Source organism: Lutjanus erythropterus, chromosome 9, assembly GCF_056507025.1.
Source record: "Lutjanus erythropterus isolate fLutEry1 chromosome 9, fLutEry1.hap2, whole genome shotgun sequence".
NCBI classification, from domain to species: Eukaryota; Metazoa; Chordata; class Actinopteri; order Lutjaniformes; family Lutjanidae; genus Lutjanus; species Lutjanus erythropterus.
Window position 1 is genome coordinate 35,252,501 of NC_139325.1, and position 18,972 is coordinate 35,271,472.

At 40.8% G+C, this 18,972-nt stretch overlaps 2 protein-coding genes across 2 annotated transcripts in view; one reads left to right on the forward strand and one right to left on the reverse strand.

The window, feature by feature from the left end:
• The window catches only part of tg (thyroglobulin), a 32,842-nt gene extending 21,747 nt beyond the window's left edge, over positions 1-11,095 (reverse strand). Inside the window, exons 1-14 of the mRNA XM_084725876.1 lie at positions 10,762-11,095; positions 9,880-9,988; positions 8,939-9,039; positions 7,698-7,853; positions 6,425-6,584; positions 5,853-5,959; positions 5,614-5,757; positions 4,947-5,132; positions 3,777-4,279; positions 2,444-2,828; positions 1,952-1,990; positions 767-997; positions 335-439; positions 87-164 (exon numbers count right to left, since the gene is read on the reverse strand). Of these exons, the coding sequence (XP_084582002.1) occupies positions 87-164; positions 335-439; positions 767-997; positions 1,952-1,990; positions 2,444-2,828; positions 3,777-4,279; positions 4,947-5,132; positions 5,614-5,757; positions 5,853-5,959; positions 6,425-6,584; positions 7,698-7,853; positions 8,939-9,039; positions 9,880-9,988; positions 10,762-11,095 (2,638 nt within the window). The remainder of the gene's footprint in view (positions 1-86; positions 165-334; positions 440-766; positions 998-1,951; positions 1,991-2,443; positions 2,829-3,776; positions 4,280-4,946; positions 5,133-5,613; positions 5,758-5,852; positions 5,960-6,424; positions 6,585-7,697; positions 7,854-8,938; positions 9,040-9,879; positions 9,989-10,761) is intronic.
• Positions 11,096-11,795: 700 nt separating this feature from the next.
• Positions 11,796-18,205, forward strand: LOC146322017 (uncharacterized). The gene is made up of 6 exons (XM_084727391.1): positions 11,796-11,920; positions 12,094-12,465; positions 13,990-14,250; positions 14,702-14,804; positions 16,222-16,278; positions 17,839-18,205. The coding sequence occupies exons 1-5, from the start codon at positions 11,869-11,871 to the stop codon at positions 16,259-16,261; spliced, it is 828 nt and encodes a 275-aa protein (XP_084583517.1). The 5' UTR covers positions 11,796-11,868; the 3' UTR covers positions 16,262-16,278; positions 17,839-18,205.
• The last annotated feature ends 767 nt before the right edge of the window (positions 18,206-18,972 follow it).

Sequence of the window (18,972 nt, forward strand, 5' to 3'; positions counted from 1 at the left end):
CACACAAGTGTTGAAGGATGGATGTCACCTCTGCTAAAAAAAAAAAAAAAAAAAAAAAAAAAAAGTGTGTGTGTGTGTTCTCTCACATTTGGGCAGGTGGAGTGAGCGGCTGGTCAGTGAGTCAGGGATGTACTCTCCATCTTCATCAACACACCAGCACTGACCTGAAAACACACACACACACACACACACACACACACACACACACACACACACACACACACACACACACACACACACACAGAATGATGAAGACTCCGTCACTTCATAAAAAATAACAACCAACAGATCGTCACCTGTATTTTAAGAGCGTGTGTGTGTGTGTGTGTGAGACCTGTGCTGTGGTAACACTGTGTGTGCAGCCAGCGTCCGTCAGCATCACACTGTGGAGTGAATGGCTGGTAGGAGCGACGCTGAGGAGGCAGAAACATCTGGACAGCTGAAAACAACAACAACAAGGTTAAAACAAACAGGAGCTGCTGGTTCCTTTGAACACTTCAGGGACTGTATTTCACTCTGAAATTATCCCTCAGATATACTGTCAAAGTTCCGTGTAACATTAAATAATAGATAAATAAATAAATAATATAGTTCAGGGTTGTTTTGCCCACTTTGTTGCAGCATAAACACACATTCGGTTTTAACCTTCTCTGTCATCATCACTAAATGTTTAAATGTCAATATGCCGATCTCACTGCTGTCAACTGCTGCTTAACTAGTAATAAATTATTGCCACTTTTTTTGACAGAAACGAATTGTGACTCACTGGAGAAAGCAGCCAATCGCAGAGCAGCCCTGGAGTGGCTCAAGAGCCTCTCAGAAATCTGCAGCTCCTCCTCCGATTGGCTGATCTGGAGCTCCTCCGGGGTCAGACGCAGACCTTCGGCCAACAGGAATCCGTATCCCAGTGGGAGGTGGGAGGAGTTAGAGAGAGTGATGATGCTCTTCACTTCCTGTCTGAAGGCTGTGACCTCAGCCAACGCCTGAGAGCAGCCACCTGTGAGTTAGCACAATGCTAACAGGTTAGCACAGAGTTCTAATTAGTTGTTTAATGAACTAACATGGAACTGTAATGGATTAATATTTTATCACATTTATTCTTTATTGAATTTATGTGATTTGTTTGTCAACATTCTCCTGGTTTATCAGTGGTTTGCCTCTGTGAAGGTGAAAACTGAAAACTTCTGCTACTTCCTGGCGTTTTCTGCCTGATGATGTCACATTTTATTCTGCGGAGACTAATGGTGCATTCATGTGGTGTCAGAATAATCAGAAAAATTAGCTCCCAACTGGTAAAATTAATGTGAATACGTCATCATGTCAGACACAACAACTTGGATAGACGGCAAAAACTTTAGTAAACAATTTGTCGAGTTGACATCGTATACGTAGAAACATGGCGGACAAAAGTAAACACATCTTCTTTGTAGCGTCTCTGTTTCCACATTCCGACTTAAAGCTCAGAAACACAGAAATGGGAAGAATGATTTACCAGTTCTGGAATTGGGATTGTCCGAGGAGCATGTGAATGTATCACACTATCACCTGGCTATATCTACAATAACACTGCTTTCTTCATTTGAAACTAATTATTATTATTGTAAAATTTCATATTCACAAAGTTAAATCTGTAAATAAGTTGAAAAAAGTCACCTAAAAATGTAGATAAAACCATTACTGTCTGTAGAAATCAAATCTTTCTTTTTTTTATTTTAAATTTGACAACATGTGCATAAAATAACTTCTTAAACTTCTCCCACTGAGCTGGTTTATTCAGCAGTGACCAGAGAACAGAAAGGAACAAATCTAAATCGGTAAAATACAGAGATTTCTGAGTCTTTGAATGCAGCAGAAGTGTGTTGTCCTGCACTGAGGATCTAAATCACAACTATCTTAAGGTTTCACTGTGAGTCAATGTGGGATTAATTAAATGTGAGCAGTTTAATCTGACCTGCAGAGGACTGAAGCTTCTGTGTTTTTCTCTCTGGACCTGAAACACAACAGACACAGACAGACTGAACATCAACACTGAAATACAAAAAAGTACAGTAAAACCAAATGTGACTGAGATCCAGAACAGATGAAGAAAAGATCTGTATCATTTTCTGATCTGGTTCCTGCTCCTCTGAGGGTTTTAATGATCTGAACTTTTCATTTTCTGGAGTTCATAGCCAAGGAGTCTTAAGTCTGGAGACGCAATGATTAATCAAATAATCAATGAGTTTTCAACAGTTTCTAAATTCTCTGATTCCAGCTGCTTAATTTTACATGGCATTTTACAGAACAAAGAACTATTGACTAAAAGAATAAAGGCTATGATGCACGTTTTAGTCGATGGAATGATAAAAATTTGGAAAAAAATTCTGAACAGAAACCTATAACTAAAGTTAATTCATTCCTAAAATCTTGAATCTTTCACCGACACATCAGTGTGATATCTTACATGTGACAGCGCCCCCTGCTGACCCAGCGGTCATCGTTTTCCCCTCATTGTCCACACAGAAGCAGCGCGATCCGACACACTGCAGCGGCAGGAAGTCTCCGTCCTCAGAGCATGCTGGGATGTGGATTTCAGCCCCGGCTGCAAGGGTTCCTTTCACCTTCAGAGCGGTCGCTCGCTCTCTCTCACAGCGGGACGGACATCGAGGTCGACGACCAGCGGCACGTGACCCTGAGACCTCCTGACCCTCAGGATCCACACACCAGCACTCTTCACCCCGACACTGAACCGCCCGGAAAGCACCATCGGACGTGCAGCTCGGGACAAAGATGGCCGCTGAGTTTTCCTCCTCGTCTTCGGGACAGGAACGCAGCAGAGGAGTCAGAGCCTGGAAAACAACACAGACTTCATGGAGAACAGTTTCAGTCATGATGAGAGCAGCTCTGCAGTTCTGATCAGACTCAGTTTGCACAAACACAGGCCAAATTTTCCACTATGATTCTGAATTTGATACAGGTCGTGTAAACAACAAAACGTGGCATTAAATGAACCGAGTTGGAGTCACAGTGAGTGATCTGTGCCACTCTGATGAATCTGCAAACATACTTGCTGCTTTGTTCAGAGTTTATGATGATTTACAAGTTCCCTGAACTACACATCTCTTCACCAGCAGAGACCAAACAGATCAATCAACAGATCAATCAATCAATCCTTCTGAGTTTGAGTATCACATCTGGGCCAATAAACAACATGGAGGTTAAGATTTCATCTATTTTCAACTACATACCTTAAACAATGAACTTACAGTAGGTGAAACAGTGGTGGAATGTAACTTGGGCTACACAATATGGTAAAAAAGTCAACTTGCAATTATTTGACTGATACTCCAAATGCAATGTGTGGTATGATTAGTGAGAATGACATTTCAGCATTACAATTTTAACTTTTACCAAAAAACAAAAAAACAAAAAAACAATTCAAATCATTAATGTGATATTTATTGGGGTCTGAACCTAACAAACAAGTTTTGTTTCATCTGGAGAAGAAGATTTTTAGACCAGGTCACCTCTGCAGCACTACAGTACTTCACTATAGTATTAATCCATAATTATATTAATCCAAAAACTTCAGGTTTAATAGTAAAATTCTAACCACGTGAAGCGAATTAGATGTGTTTCTATCAACTGTATGAACACTAAAGTAACTGTGCAGCAGACTCAGCAGTAACAGCTTGTTATGTAAATGTACTTTAAATAGACTCATGTTTGACTGATGAAGAGGAGAACTGAAGAGATTCATTTTGAAATCCCTCCATCACTCAGCTTCCTGTTTCTACCTGTTCCAGCGACTGTGAGTTGCTCAGTCCTCTCAGCGTTTGTTGGAGGGCAGACAGGAAGGCAGCGTCCTCCAGAGCTCTGCTCACAGACTGGACCAGTTCCTGGTTCTTCTGAAGGCTGACGGTGACACTCTGAGAGGAGAGTCGTTCCAGACCGAGGGCCCCTTGATTTCCCACCGCGCCACTGAAGTTAAAGGAGGCGGAGCTCTTTAGGAACTTCCCTCCAAACAGGTTCTCCTGGAGTCGACGAGGGGAGGAGCGAGCCAGAGCCTGCAGAGCCCCGCCCACCGAGGGGAAGAGACCGTGGAGGACTTCGACCAGGCGAGAAAGGAAGGAAGTTGGCTCCGCCTCCACTGGCAGGAGCTCCCTGAGAGGCCGGAGGAGGGAGAGACAGGAGCTCGGAGAGCTGCCAGAGGAGGTCCGGAAAGATGGATCAACGGGACCAGAGAAGAGCCGGGACAGAGCCAGACGACGCTGAGAAAGACAGTCAGCAGGACCTGAACCTGGAGGAGGAGGAGGAGGGAGACCAAACAGGAGGAGGAAGAGGAGGAAACAAGAGGAGAGGAGTTGGAAGCAGTTTTTTTTATTCCCTTTAGCCGGAAATAAGCTAGCCATTTCCCCTGTTTCTGGTCTTCGTACTAAGCTAAGCTAATCACGTGAATCTGCATCTGTCTGTTCTGGAGATTCTGAGGAAGACAAAAAAAACCCAAAAGTCTCACAAAATGTCACTTGATTCAAATATGAGGCTCACAAATGTTCCTCTCAGACTTTTCTGGTTCTTTAAACAGACTTTAGTAACTGGCTACAGACACCCTGAGAGATTTCAAGAGACTTTAAAGATTCCCTCCAGTGAAAATCACATTTTTGTCAACATGTCCAAGAGGTGTTTTTCATGTGTTGCAGGACATTTTTGGTTCTCTCTGTTACCTGCTTCGGCACTACAAATGTAAATTAGATTCATAATGTGTAAAAAATAAAAAAAAAGAAGTTTACATTCTTTAAACTAAGGAATAAAAAAAGTGTTGTTTTGGTATTTTATTTGCACTAGAACCAAATTCATGTACGCTGAAGCCGTCATGTCAGTTCATGGTTCTGAAGGAGATTAGAAGTTGCAGTTGTGTCCAGTTTATCAGGGGATGTTTTTAACAACACATGATCCAGGATACTCACTGCAGACCAGCGAGTCTCCATGCTGTCGCGTTCCAGGAAGCTCCGTCCCCGCGGGGTCGACACACCAGCACTGCCCCCCCTGATGACACTGTCTGGAGCTGAACGATCCTCCAGTCTCACAGGATGGGATGAAACCAGAGGACGCCTCCATCGCTGCCCGCCGCTCCTCCTCACAGGGAGAAGGACCTGAGAGACGGGTATGACATCCAAACCGATGTTAACTGGAACAGATGCTGCCTCAGAAGTGACAGTTTAACTCTCTAAAGCAGTTTAAACCAGTTTGCCAAAACAACGTTACACCAGGGTTTAAACTTTTTCTTAATGAGGACGGATTGTTCATTTTCCTCATCACTGTTACTGGTCTGAACCAGTTTAACTATACAGGGTTGAAACTACTGAAAACAACAGTCCTACATTTAATGAATATTATCATGATGAGTTTAAACAGATATAAACCATTTTCATTTAGGGACAAGAAATCCAAATGTTCACACCTGCAGGGACACAGCAGCATCTTTAAAGCAGCATCATTCAGTTTACACCACTTTCTATCTACAGACACAAACTCAAGAAACCAGTTTAAACCAGTTTAGAGCCACTGTAACCAGCTTAAATAGTTTTAAAAGACTGCATGAAAATCCGTTGAAGTGAATCAAGATGAGTTTACATCTGAAGTGTCCGGTGAGGGCGAGACGGACTCCCAGCATCCTCCTCTGCAGGACTCTGTAGATGTTTGTCTGAGAGACGGAGCGACCAGATTGAAGACCAGAGAACGCCGAGTCGTACACCTCAGACAGGAGGAGCTCCACACCTGGAGAGGAGGAATACACCACAGAAGAAGAGGTGAACACTGGATGTATTAACATTTTTTCTACTTTGTGTGTGTGTGTGTGTGTGTGTGTGTACCTGTGTTCTCCAGCTCTCTGCCTCGGCTGTCTGAACAGAAGCAGTAGGAGGAAACCATCGGGAAAAACTTCCTGAAGCTACTGAATGTCTCAAAGGCTTCTGGGAACCTGAAACCACACAAACACACAGAGATACACACTGAAATATACAAGAGCTGCAAAAATCAGTTGATTAAATGATAGTTACCTTGCTATTTTGATAATTGATTAATTATATTAGTCATTTTTCAAGCAAACATCTCAAACACTGTCTGGTTGCAACTTCTTAAATGTGCCGTTTTTCTTTGCCATTTCTGACCATACATAAAAAGTCTTTGGTTTTTGGGCTCTTGGTTAGACAAAGGAAGACATTTTAAGTGTCATTCTGGACTCTGGGAAATTGTGATGAACGTATTTCACAATTTTTTCAGACTTTATAGACTAAATGATTCACTGTAACAAAAGGTGGTAGACAGAGCAATGATAAAAATAACCATTGTCGTCCAAAAGTACACACAGATACACAGAAATGCACCCGTCAAGAAAGAAAAGAAGACAGAGAGACAGAGAGACAGACAGACAGACGTTAGTTACCTGTTGAAGGCGTGCAGCAGGTCCAGCTGCGTTCTGTCGGTCATGTTGATGAACTGACACTGAACGGGGAGGAAGCTGCCGTCATCGGCACACTGAGGAGGAGACAGAGAGGTGGAGCCATGGAGGAGACGCCGCAACCTCACCTCACAGCCGCCAGGACCTGCAGTGAAGAAGACATGTTTAAATACAGACAAGGGTGGAGACACAAAGTTACTTATTATAACTTTCCTTATTTTTTACTTTAGTTTTAATGCATTTGGAGGAGTTATTGATTATTTTTATCTTGCATCACTGCACGCTGCCCTCAAGACTGATTTCAAACTAAACAGACGGAACAATAACACATAGAAAACGATTCAGACGTAACAAGACGAAGACAAGGCAAAACAAAAACAAGACAAGAAAGGCAGAACAGGATGAAAAACAGCATACAAGAGGTAACAAGACAGAAAAGACGTAAAAGACAGACATGACAGAATGAAAAATTACTTAAGACAAAAAAAGATGTAAAAACATTTTTTAAAAATGAAGCAACAATGAAAAAGAAGTGTCGAGACAAAAAAAGACAAGACAAAAACGAAAATGTAAGAAAATTTTAGATGGAACCATTAAAAACATGATGTAAAATGAAAAAGAGGTAGCAAGACAAAAAAACAACATAAAGACAGCCATGTTTTACTAAAATACTTTGTGTATATTTCATAGCTTGTACTTTTTCAATTTTACTGCAGTAAACAATTTAAATCAGTACTTCTGCTTTTACCAGAGTCTATTTTTAAACACAAGTATTTGTATTTCTGCTGCAGTAAAGAATGTGTGGACTTTAGCCACCTCTGTGGGAGGTGAGACATGTTTGTCAACTTCGTGCTGCGAGCGTGTATAACAGAATTATATTTTATGTTTATGATGAAAGAATGAACTTCAGTCTGGGACAGTTCAAAGTAGAAATCAAGACAGCTGTGGGACACTGAGGAAAAAACTTAATTTTGAGTCCTTGTGTGACTGCTGGAACAAAAACACAGAGACACCGTAGCTTCAGAGGCTAACATTAGCCATACAGTACAACTATCAGAAAAGTCTGATTTCTCTCATGATAAGTTTGGTTGCCTGAAAGTCTGCAAACTGTGACTGTCACCTGAAATGATCTGCAGCAAACTTTACTTTTACCACACACTGAATATGCATTATTGCTAACTTGACATGTGGAGACGTGGGCCTCGGCACAATACGGGGTTGCAGTTTTGTCAGCAGCATCAGTATTATTGGTACGTACAGCGTTGGGGTGTCCCGGTCTGTCTGGTCCCATAGAGCTCCATGCCGTCCTGATCCACACACCAACACTGCCCCCTGCTGGAGTCACACTGAATAGACTCAAAGAGTCCTGAAGGGGAACAACGCAGGACGGACTGCAGCTGGCAGGGAGACGGACCTGCAGACAGACAGGCAGAGTGAGAAGAAGAGAGAGCTATTCAGGTGATCTTTCTTTCATGGTGTTAAAGGGATAGTTCACCCAGAAAAGGAACTTTAGTTGTTATCTACTCACCCTCATGCTGATTGAAGGTCAGGTTTGTTTTATTAGTCCACAAAACACAGCTGGAGTTTCACCAGACGAGCAGGAGGCATCTTATGTTTTTGGGTTTTTTTTCCCCCCTTTCTGAAAACCGGTCACCATTCACTTCCATTGTTTGGGAGATTCTTCAACACTGTTTTCCTGTGAAACTCCAGCAGAGTTTTGTGGACTAAAAAACTAAACCCAACCTTCAGTCAGCAAGAGGGTGAGTAGATACTGACTGAACTTTAATTTTTGGGTGAACTATCCCTTTAAAGACCCTGAACACGTGGCTTTAAATAGTAAAAATTAATAAATGATATCAGTTCAGCTTTTTATTAAGCATTTACAAAGATTTGGGTGTAAATAAACGTTCATTGCGACTAGAAAACGTTGCACTTTGCCATCAGACAGCCTTTGCTGACGTGCCTCTGAATCCACCGCTACACTCTTCACAGCAGCCAAGACTATTTCTACCTCCAAACGACAGGAGTTGCTGGTCCACCACTGCCTCGGTATCATCAAGATAATCCACAGACCATGCTGTGAACAGTTTCACATGGGGTCCATTTTCTTTACTGCATGAAACTGCTCACAACAAGGTCTGTGTATTATCTGTCTCTCTGATTTTTGGAAACAGACACTGCTGCTGAGTCTTTCAGACATTTTTTGGTGCTTTGAGCACCGCAAGCTGAGTGTTATCTAGTCTGAGATTATAGATTATATCTGAGAGGAGACGGACACGTCCACAGCCGATATCTTCAGAACTCTGCAACTCACACCAAAACTATCATGATGGATAAACAGCACTACAGGAGGAGAAATATGTATTTTTGAACTGTACTTTTAAGAGACGAATTAAAACAGATGTACACCAACAGTTCATACACAGCATAAAACATGTGATGTGTGACATGTTTAATGTGATCATTAAATGTGTTGAAGTATTTTGTTGCGTCTCTCACAGTGAAGAGGAGCGGAGCCGCTGGTTCGAGTCCCGATGACCTCCTGACCTTCAGCATCAACACACCAACACTCCTGACCCCGCCCACTGCACTGGACAGGTCTGAACACACACACACACACACACACACACACACACACACACACACACACACACACATGCACACACACGCACACACACGCACACACACAGTTCAGGATTTTTAAACATATGTTTTCCTTTCACACGACACAAACTTATTAATAGTTAATCATTAACTGATATCAAATTAACTATTTTGATAAACAATAATCATTCTCAGTCATTTTTTTAATTGAAAAAAGTCCAAATTCTGTGATTTCAGCGTTTCAAATGGGAATGTTTTCTGGTTTCTTTCCTCCTCTATGGCAGTAAACTGAATATTTTTGGGTTGTGGACAAGAAACCAGAAAATATTCACATTAAAAGGTGCTGATATCAAAGAATCTGGACAACTTGCTGAGAAAAAGATCCAAACTAATTAATTAATTATCAACACAGTTGCCAAATTATTTAATAGTTGACAACGAATAAATAAATCAACAAATCACTGCAGTTCTACATCATTTGGTACATACTGTCGCAAAAATCAGACCTTTTATATGTTTTTCCATGAAATTGAGAATAATGATGAAAATCTAAACACAGGCTGGTTTCATACAGGCATCAGGATTAAACTGGCACAGTTTCATAACCAGTTAAAAAAGCTTTAAATACGATGATGCTTAATTTACAAAACAGAATTGATCGTTTATTAATTTAATCGCTCTGCAGTGAGCTGATATTACACACGTGAAACAGAAGATGGCATCAGTGTGGAGTCACCAGTCATCAGGTTTAATTATATTCTCAGACTTTCTGATCAGATTGTCGGTTCTTTAATGAAGAAACCGGAAGAGATGTAGAAAGAGATAGAGATTCACACCTGAATCTGCCATCCTCCGTACACTGAGGGACGTTATCTTGCTGCTTGGCAACAGCCACACCTCTTAGCAACTCACATTGGCTCCGGCTCTCTGACTCCAGCTGATACTCTGGACAACAACAGGACACAGTAACATCATCAGCTCGGCCTGGAGCCTAAATCCTGATGATTTCTCTCAGATTTCTGCTGAGTAATCTGAAAATAACTAGAATAATAGAATAAATAGAAACTCAGGGTGATTTTCAGACATCCTCATATGTCAATAAGGTGGAAACTGTCCAATCTTAGTACACAGTAGTATTTACAGGAAATGTGATGATGAAAAAGCATCAGTAATAATGCAGTGGTTTTTAAAAATATCAAAATGTAAGATAAATCAAATGAATGAAATTAAAAAGCTGTTTCAAGTTGACTTCAAAAAGTCTGGTAAAGTCTGGAATTTCAAGTCTAATCCTGCTACCACAAATACTCACTGTAGCAACAAATGTGGATTAATCCGCTGCTGAAAATAGTCCCCAACAAATGCACTATTTCCTCCTGTTTCTCTGATAAAAAAAACAGTGAGCAGCTGTTCGAGGAAACTACTGAACCTTTATAAACATCAAACTTTATATTTGAGAGGTGTGTTTATTCTGTACATGAGATTTGTGAATCCCAATTTAAATTAGGTTACAGTGAACTAACAGAAAAAGATCAAGACAAAAGCAGACATTAGTCGTGTGACATTAACAACAGTGGCAGAGACAAAGAGAGGGACGGACAGGTAGACAGACAGGTAGGTGATCAGGTGTACCTGAAGGTTTGCCCCACAGCAGCGCCGGGCAGCAGACCAGGACGCAGGCGATACAGAGCAGCCAGGCCATCGTCTCTGTGGTGACATACTGAGCATCGCTGCGTCTTTATAAACCTGCAGACCTGCTGAGTCACCGTGAGGAAGACCAGCAGAACAATACACCTTCATCCCTCCTCCCTCCTCTTCCTCCTCTTCGCCGTCCTTGTCTGTGCGACTCAGTGGAACCAGGAGTCCTCGACCGCGACTCAGGAGGCGGGCGGCGAGCTGTGAAGCCCGTCTGATTGGATGAGAGGATCTCGGAAACACAGATGAAGGGGGGCTGTGTTCAGTGTGACGTCTGTTATTTTTACACCAGCACACTGACGCCGTCTCACCTGAGGACCAGGTGACCAGGTGGGACACGTCTACATTGATACAGGACATCTGCAGTAAATAAAGAAATACATTTCCACTGCATCACAGGGTTGGTATTATTTTGGTTTACCGTCTTGTCTATGTCATATTATGTATGAACAGCTTGAAGGAATTTATTATGGAATTTTCCACTATAGTCACTTGCAACTTAATTTAACAAAAGGTGTTAAAAGTTGTTTTTTTTGTTTGTTTGTTTTTAAGCAAAATGGAAGTTTGTACTAAACGTGTGTGATTCCAGTGGATAACATCCATGGTGTCTTCACTTAGAGAATTATTATTTTTTTTTTAGGAGGACTGAATGAGGGCTGAATATAATGTCACAGTGAAGCTGACCTTTGACCTTGTGGATATAAAATGTCATCACCTCATTTTAACCTATTAAATATTTGTGCAGATAAATAATTTAATCAGTTCATTCTCAAGTCCAAGTGAACATTTGTGCAGTTTGAAGATATTCCCCCTTCTTCTTTGGATATCATGAAGAATGAGATGAGCAGAAAACATGACGTTCCCGGTCAGAGAAACATAAAGATGTGAGTCATTACAAAAAGAGTCGTCCCCCTCCTGTCATGTTGACACCAGTCAAACGACAGGAAGTGATACGCTTGTTTCTTATAACAGGTTATACAAATATAGTCCTTAGGACAAAAAAAAAGGAGGAAGTCAAAAAGTGGCCTCACAGACCTTTAGAATCAGCCTCTCAGTGTTTTTATCAGCTCTGCTGCTGTTTGACTGAACTTCTGAACCAGACAAACGTTACATTGACTCTTTAAAAACATAAGATGGCAGGTTGGGACACAAAAACTCCCCTGTGCTTCATGTTAATGCTGGCTGGTAAGACATGGACTCAATATTTTCTAAGGTGCTACGTGTATTTACATCACAGCTTTGTTTTTTTTTTAACATCAGTGCGTGAGACCCATTTTAATGTTTTCACACCAAAGAACTCACTCTGAATCAGGGTCCTTAATTCTTAAACTCAGCTGTCACTGTGTTGTGTTTTCCAGGTGTTGTGGGTCAGACTGTGAACTATCCAGCTCCTGTTTGTGCTGTAAAAGGTTCGACTGTTACCCTCCTCTGCAGCTTCACACCACTTCAGTCTGTCAGTCAGAACGGAAGAGAAGTTCAGGTAAAGATCATCAGAGTCCGCTGGTGTCAGAACCATGGGATGTGTCAGGGCGACACCCCGTCTGTGTACGACAGTGACTCAACAGACAACGACCCTCGTTACAAATACCTGGGAGACAAGAAGGAAAACTGCACTTTACAGATCACAGACATACAGTCGAAGGACAAGGGAACCTTTCGCTTCAGGATGGAGGCTGATAACAGCAGAGCACATTTTGTTGGCATATCAGGAGTGGAAGTGTCTGTCATTGGTAAGAGCATCATCTGCTAATATTATCAAAATAAACAATGGCAATAATATTAATAATCATTTATAGTTTTGTTGTCCCAGTACAACCATAGGAGCAGTTCAACATCTAAGTTGTAATGAGCAAGGGGACGAGGTGGTCTGTGGATCAGATCCTCTGAACTGTTTAAAATGTGCTTCACTGTGAAAATAAAAACAGAAAACACAATAGAAATAATTAAAATAACACATTTAAAAGTTACAACAGGTTTACAGGAGAAAGATGGGGAGCTGATAAAACCAGAAAACAGAAAAATCAGACAACAGACGAAAAATATATATTTAAAAAGACAATAATATAAAATAAAACAATTCACTGTGCAACACGAGCGGAGTGGAGAAGAGGGACAGGTGAAGTAGGTAGCGTTAGTTAGTGTCTGAGTTTGCACAAGAGTTGTAATAAAGAAAAGAAATCAGTTTCTTAATTTTCCTAACTGCTTGGCCCCCTTAAGAAATCCTAACTACACTTGTCACCGACTAACAGGCTTCTTATCATGGACAAAAAAAAGACAGGCATTCAGTTTTAGCTGTGAAGAGTCAGAGTAAAATAACTGTCAGTGAAGGAAAATTCAAAAAATTCAAAATTAATAGACTTGAAAGTTGAAATATACCAATTAATACATAGTCCAGGAAATTTAAAGCATCATTATACAATCCAGTGTTTCAGTGTTCATGTTGTTCCTCATCTTCGCTGTCATATAGACCTAATAACAGTGGTGCTGCCAGTTTGTTGCTTACTGCATTGAGCCTTCCTTACCCTCATAAACTATAGAGGTGGTGAAAAAAATTGATTATTAATTAATCGCGATTATATTATGGACGAGTATGAATCGATTATTAAATTTATAAAAATAAATTATTTTTTGCATTATTTTATTTTGAAGTTGAACGTCACACGAGCGCGCCCAGTTCCAGTTCGCAAGTGCGTGCAGCGACCAGAGCGAGTGAGCCGTACGAGCAGGTTTGTAAAATGGACGAGGAACAACCAGCAACGAGCAACCAACCAATCAACTCAGCTCCATCTGGGCTCAAAGCGAGTGTGTGGATTCATTTTGGTTTTCATGGCAGGAGCTCTAAACATGTCAATAGAACGCACGCCGTCTGTCGACATTGCCACACTAACTGAAGTACTGCAGCAATACGAGCAACTTGAGGGCTCACATTTCCCGCTTTCATCCGGAGGAGGCTGGGTGGGTTAAAGACGACCACCTGAAGCCCATCATTCCACCGAATCAATGTAAAGTTGACTATATACGTACATACTATAATCGTTAATAATCGAAAATCGGTTGGTAATTGAATCGGGACCTCAATAATCATAATCGAATCGGATCGGGAAATCAGACAGATTAACCACCCCTAATAAACTACAGGTGATGTTCTGATGGTCACTGCAGCTCTACAAAAACAAAGTGAAGAAATCTGTGAATGACTAGAAATGGTGGCTTTAAAAGTTCTAACAAGTCTTTAACATGTCACTTTAATTCAGATGGTGTTCGAATGAAGATAAACAGCTCCAGCAGAGACAGGAAGCTGAAAGAAGGTGAAAACGTGACACTGTTCTGCTCTGCATTCCACCACCTAGAGGTTGCCTGGTTCAAAGACAACCAGAACCTCTCAGAGTCTGGCCCCGCCCTCAAGCTCAGCTCTCTGACCACAAAGGATTCTGGGAACTACACCTGTGGTTTGAAGACCATTAGCGGTACAGGCTCCCTGCCGTACAGTCTGCATGTGGAGGCTGATGAGGAAGGTTTGTCTCATCAGTTTTCTCTGTAGTGAAATGTTACTGACTTATTCTACTTGAACAGAGTTGAGGAGGAATTTATTCCCATTTTCTTCTTTAAATGATCTCATGACTCTTCTGGATAAAAACAATTGTACTTATTTGCTATAGTCAAGGACAACTTTGGGAACTGGGGTTGCTTGATATACGTCTCCCTTCAGTTCACAATCATTTATCACATACTCTTCATCAGTTTCCATCATCACTGTGCTGAGAATAAGGGACATTTGAATATTTACAACTGGCAACATTGATGTTGTCTGCTGATGAAGATCATGTGATACGACTGAAACTAAACTCTAACATCTGAATTCTGAGAACGTACAGAAAATGATGGCATGCATGTTCCAGATGAAGTCAGGTTTGTACTTTTTACCTTGTTGTCTTGTGTCCAACACTTTTCTGTCCTGTTTCACAGAAACTAACAGTGGCACTGCTGACAAACTGCTGATTGTTCGTCTGGTTCTCTTCACTCTGCACACTGTGCTCATCATCATAGTGACATCCATCATCATCAAAAGGTAACTTTCACCTACAGGAACCAAATATTATATTTTTGGGTTTCATTCATTTCATTAATTTGACAGAATATTGCTCAGATACCGTCACGTATCACTATGCAGTACTGAATACTTTGAAGCATTGTTTGTTGCCACAGTATTCAAACAGCAAAATTAATATTTGACTAGTATTTGACCTATCCTATCCTCGTGCAGCTAATTTCACACCAGGGCTGCAACAAAAGATTATTTTCATAGTCGATTAATCAGTCGATTATGGGACTAATAGACTTGCGCTGATTAATCAGCAATGCTCGGAATCGGGACGGTTTTCAAGTGGTCGGCCATGACCGGTGACCGGCCGGTCAGCATCACAAATCCGATTCTGTGCCGGTCATTGTCACACACGTTCTGCACGATGGTCACGTCATGTGCGCAGCAGACAAATTGACCGTGATATCAACACAGCGCTGATGACAGCTACACACTCTGACACATGCTTTCACGAAGCTGGTGTCAGTGACAGATTCCAAGAACAGGATAAAAAGAAGACAGACAGTCTACAATGAGACAGAGCAGCTGACAATGTCTCAGAACAGCCGGAAACTCTCTAGTTCTTCATGCTAATGTTAGCAAGCTAGCAGCAGACTGCTGTTCACGGAGGGACAAAATCTCACCTCCTGTTCTGGCTAAAGAATAAACAACCTGTGTTGATGTGTCTCCTCAAACATTTTCTCATCCAGACTCATTTAACTTCTGCGTCTGTTTTTCTCACGGCAAAGTAAGACTGCAGCAAACTGTTGCACCGCATCCATCTCCGGTTTGTTTACATCTGCTTCTACAGGAGATCACGTGATGAGATTCCATGATCTCGAAGATCACATTCACACGTTTCATAATCTTAATATCTCAATATTCAATTTTTACAAGAATAGTTGCAAAAATGTTTGTGAATGCTGTCAATTGCAGTTCTTAGAAAAATTGAAAATCGGAATCGACCAAGAAAATTGACATCGGTGCATCTCTAGTGACTAACAGTCGTTTGCCTATCAAATATCAGAAAATGGTGAAAAATGTTGATCAGTGTTTCCCAAATCCCAGAAGACATCTTCAAATGTCTTGTTTTTTCCACAACCAAAAGATTTTCAGTTTACTGTCAGAGAGTTCTACAGAAACCAGAAAATATTCACATTTAAGAAGTCGAGAACTTTGACTTTTTTTTTTTTTTACTAAAAAGATTATTCAGTTAATCAATTATCAAAATAAGTGCCAATTAAATTAATAATCAACTAATACTTAATTACTAGTTGCAGCTTTACTTAAGATTACATCCTCCTGGCTCCCATTAGCTAAACTATAAATGCGATTGTCTCGACCTCATCAAGACAAAGTAAAACTCATTTTTAAGTACTGATGTGTAACTCATCCATCTTTACAGGACATGTTGGCAAAAAAAACCAGCAGCAGCAGAAAGATGAAGAACATGATGGTGAAGGTGAGTCACTGACAACCACATCAGACAAATGTAATTTTATGTTTTAGTGTTTTAGAAAATTGGAGATAGAGCTTTTTTCAACTATACTCCCAAATTAAGGAACAGCGTACCCAAACACATCAGAGAGGCAGTCTCTGTTGAGATTTGAGGTGAGAGGATGGTTGAAGATCTCCACTTCACAAAACACTCCCAGAGCTTCAGCAGAAAACAGCTTTGCAGCCAAATCCAGTACAACTGAAGTGAACAGTGACCAGTTTTAAAATGTAAAAAAAAAAAAAAAAAAACCACACAAAAAAAACACAAAATGTCTCCATACTGCTCATGTGCAGTATGCAGTATTATTTGTGTTCTTTTTTTTTTACATTTTAAAACTGGTGACAGTTCACATCAGTTGTACTGGATTTGGCTGCAACACTGTTTTCCGCTGAAGTTCCAGGAGTGTTTTGTGAAGTGGAGATCTTCACCCATCCTCACATCAGCACAGGGAGGAGGAGACATTGAGTGAAATTACTTTTTGGGTGAACTATTGCTTTAAAAACTATTTAGCAAAGTTGTGTTTTTAAAAACACAAAGAGACTTCTTGCAACGTTAAAAAACATAAGAAAAGAGATCTGTAACACTATAAATGAGCAGTGTTTCAGATACCCCCCCCCCATAATTCAAACTGTGTTCATAAGTAAATAAAGCTGTACAAAAACAGGAACCTGTCGGGAACTGGAGGATGACCAGTCATTACACAACAGTAACAGTAATTTCCTCTTTGCACCGTCATCAGCAGCTCTTTTACATCACATTTCTTAATAAAAGAACATTTGTCTACAATGTGGTGAAAAACAGGCACTTCCAGTATCGCCTCTTCCTCCACCTCCGTGACAGCAACAGATGATATCAGTGACCTGAGAGATGAGATGTGCTCTGTTGTCTTCTTTCTTTATACATTAATTTAGTAATGAATTATCCGTCTTTCAGCCTCGACTAGGACTTAATACGAAACTCCATCCTTCTATCAGAGCCACTAGTGAGAGGCAGATGAAGTTTCAGGTCTTTCTTTTATGTTTGTGTCAAAGAAGGTGTGGGGCTTCAAACTGAGCAGCACAGTGACATCTGGTGGTCTGTGATACTCAGAGCAGCACTTCAACACCTCACCCGTTTCACTCTCTTTCTGTGAACAACAAAAGTCCAAGGAGCCTGTGTGTGAGACATGCTGCCTATTTTGCGTGCCTAGGACTTTTTTGTGGTATCAAAAGAAGTAGTGACTATCGTTTTTTTATACCAGTATTGTACCAAAGCTTAAAATTCTGGTGTTGTGCCACCCTACCGCACAGTGGTTCACATCAAGCACACAGCGACACAGATCTATTCAAAAGGCACTGTCTGGTCATAGGAACAGGACAAAGAAAAGAGTTAGAGGGAGAAATAGAGGAGAGGACAAGAGTAGAGACGGCAAGAAAATGTATTTCTTAAATAATCACTCATACTGATCACTCGATCATTATCAGCTGTCAGCTGCTTGTCTTCCTCATCTCATCTGGACTGTTTGAACTCTGTTTTGTGTTTCAGCCTCCAGACTGTGTCGAGGAGGCGTGACGTCCAGACTGATGTTATCGTCTGTAACACATCTGCTGTAATACTGATCAGTGGTGGCCGACTATTTTATCACACAGGAATCTCTCTGTACATAGTGTGATTTACAGAACATCAAACATGCTGGTGTCAGATTACTGTAGTTCACTATCTACTTTTTTTTTTTTTGGCAGTTTCAGTAAATAGTTTCTGTTCTTTAAGAGGTTTATAATACTTCCATCTGATGACGTGATAAATTTATTCATCCTTTTTTACATCCTTTTTGTATGACATTTTATGTGCTTTAATATTAATTTCTGTAATGACAGGGATGCAATACTCTTTAATATCTTAATAATTTAATAAAAAGTAAAAAGAATTTTGTTTCAACAAACAGCCTGCAGTCAGACTCTTTACACTGTTTTCATGCGGTGAATTTAGGATTTATTTTGACCAAACCAGAGTTGGTGATTGTTTGAAGAGTGTGCAGACTAAAAAAAAAGATGGTTTTGGTGAGTTTGACATGTTTTTCTGTTGAGTTTCAATTAAGTGTGTTTTCCGAGGCGTTAACGAGCCAATTAAGGTCGTCTTAGTTCAGTAAAAGAGAGAAACTTCAATTCAGAAGGTGTATTTCTCCATTTCAAATGAAAAATAAGGTGAGATCATGTAACTTCTAGACAGTTTGTTAGTTTATTTTTCCCATTGGACGTAGTGAAGGTACACAGCACGCAAAACATACTGAATTCTCTCCCAGCTGAGACCTGAGGACGAACATATCACCAATGGCTGATATCACATATCGCCCGACTCTACCAGTTACACCCTCAACGCCCTCTCTGAACAGGTGAGCCACCTGTTTAACGCTGTTGTTGCCACGGAAAAATGATCCATTTTTATCGGCTTTATCCGGGAACTCTGTGCAGACAGTGCAGTACATAGCCGGCATTGCAGCATCGTAGTCCACCCATGGATATATTTCTTTCCACAAAGGCAGAGACGTTCTGCGTCTCTTTTCTGTCTCATAAGCTAATTTAGCTAACTTTGGCTGCGAGTCTTCTGCCATGTTTGAATGAATGTCTGACGTCTGCATGTTAGCAGAGACGCGGACACGGGTTTTCCTTCTCAGCCTAA

What these genes read in the sequence shown, in the direction of transcription:
- LOC146322017 (XM_084727391.1), top strand. Translation starts at nt 11,869, where the DNA reads ATGGCAGGTTGGGACACAAAAACTCCCCTGTGCTTCATGTTAATGCTG. An exon ending in CTTCATGTTAATGCTGGCTG is followed by an intron (nt 11,921 to 12,093) that starts GTAAGACATGGA and finishes TGTGTTTTCCAG; the next exon opens with GTGTTGTGGGTCAGACTGTG. An exon ending in TGTGGAGGCTGATGAGGAAG is followed by an intron (nt 14,251 to 14,701) that starts GTTTGTCTCATC and finishes CCTGTTTCACAG; the next exon opens with AAACTAACAGTGGCACTGCT.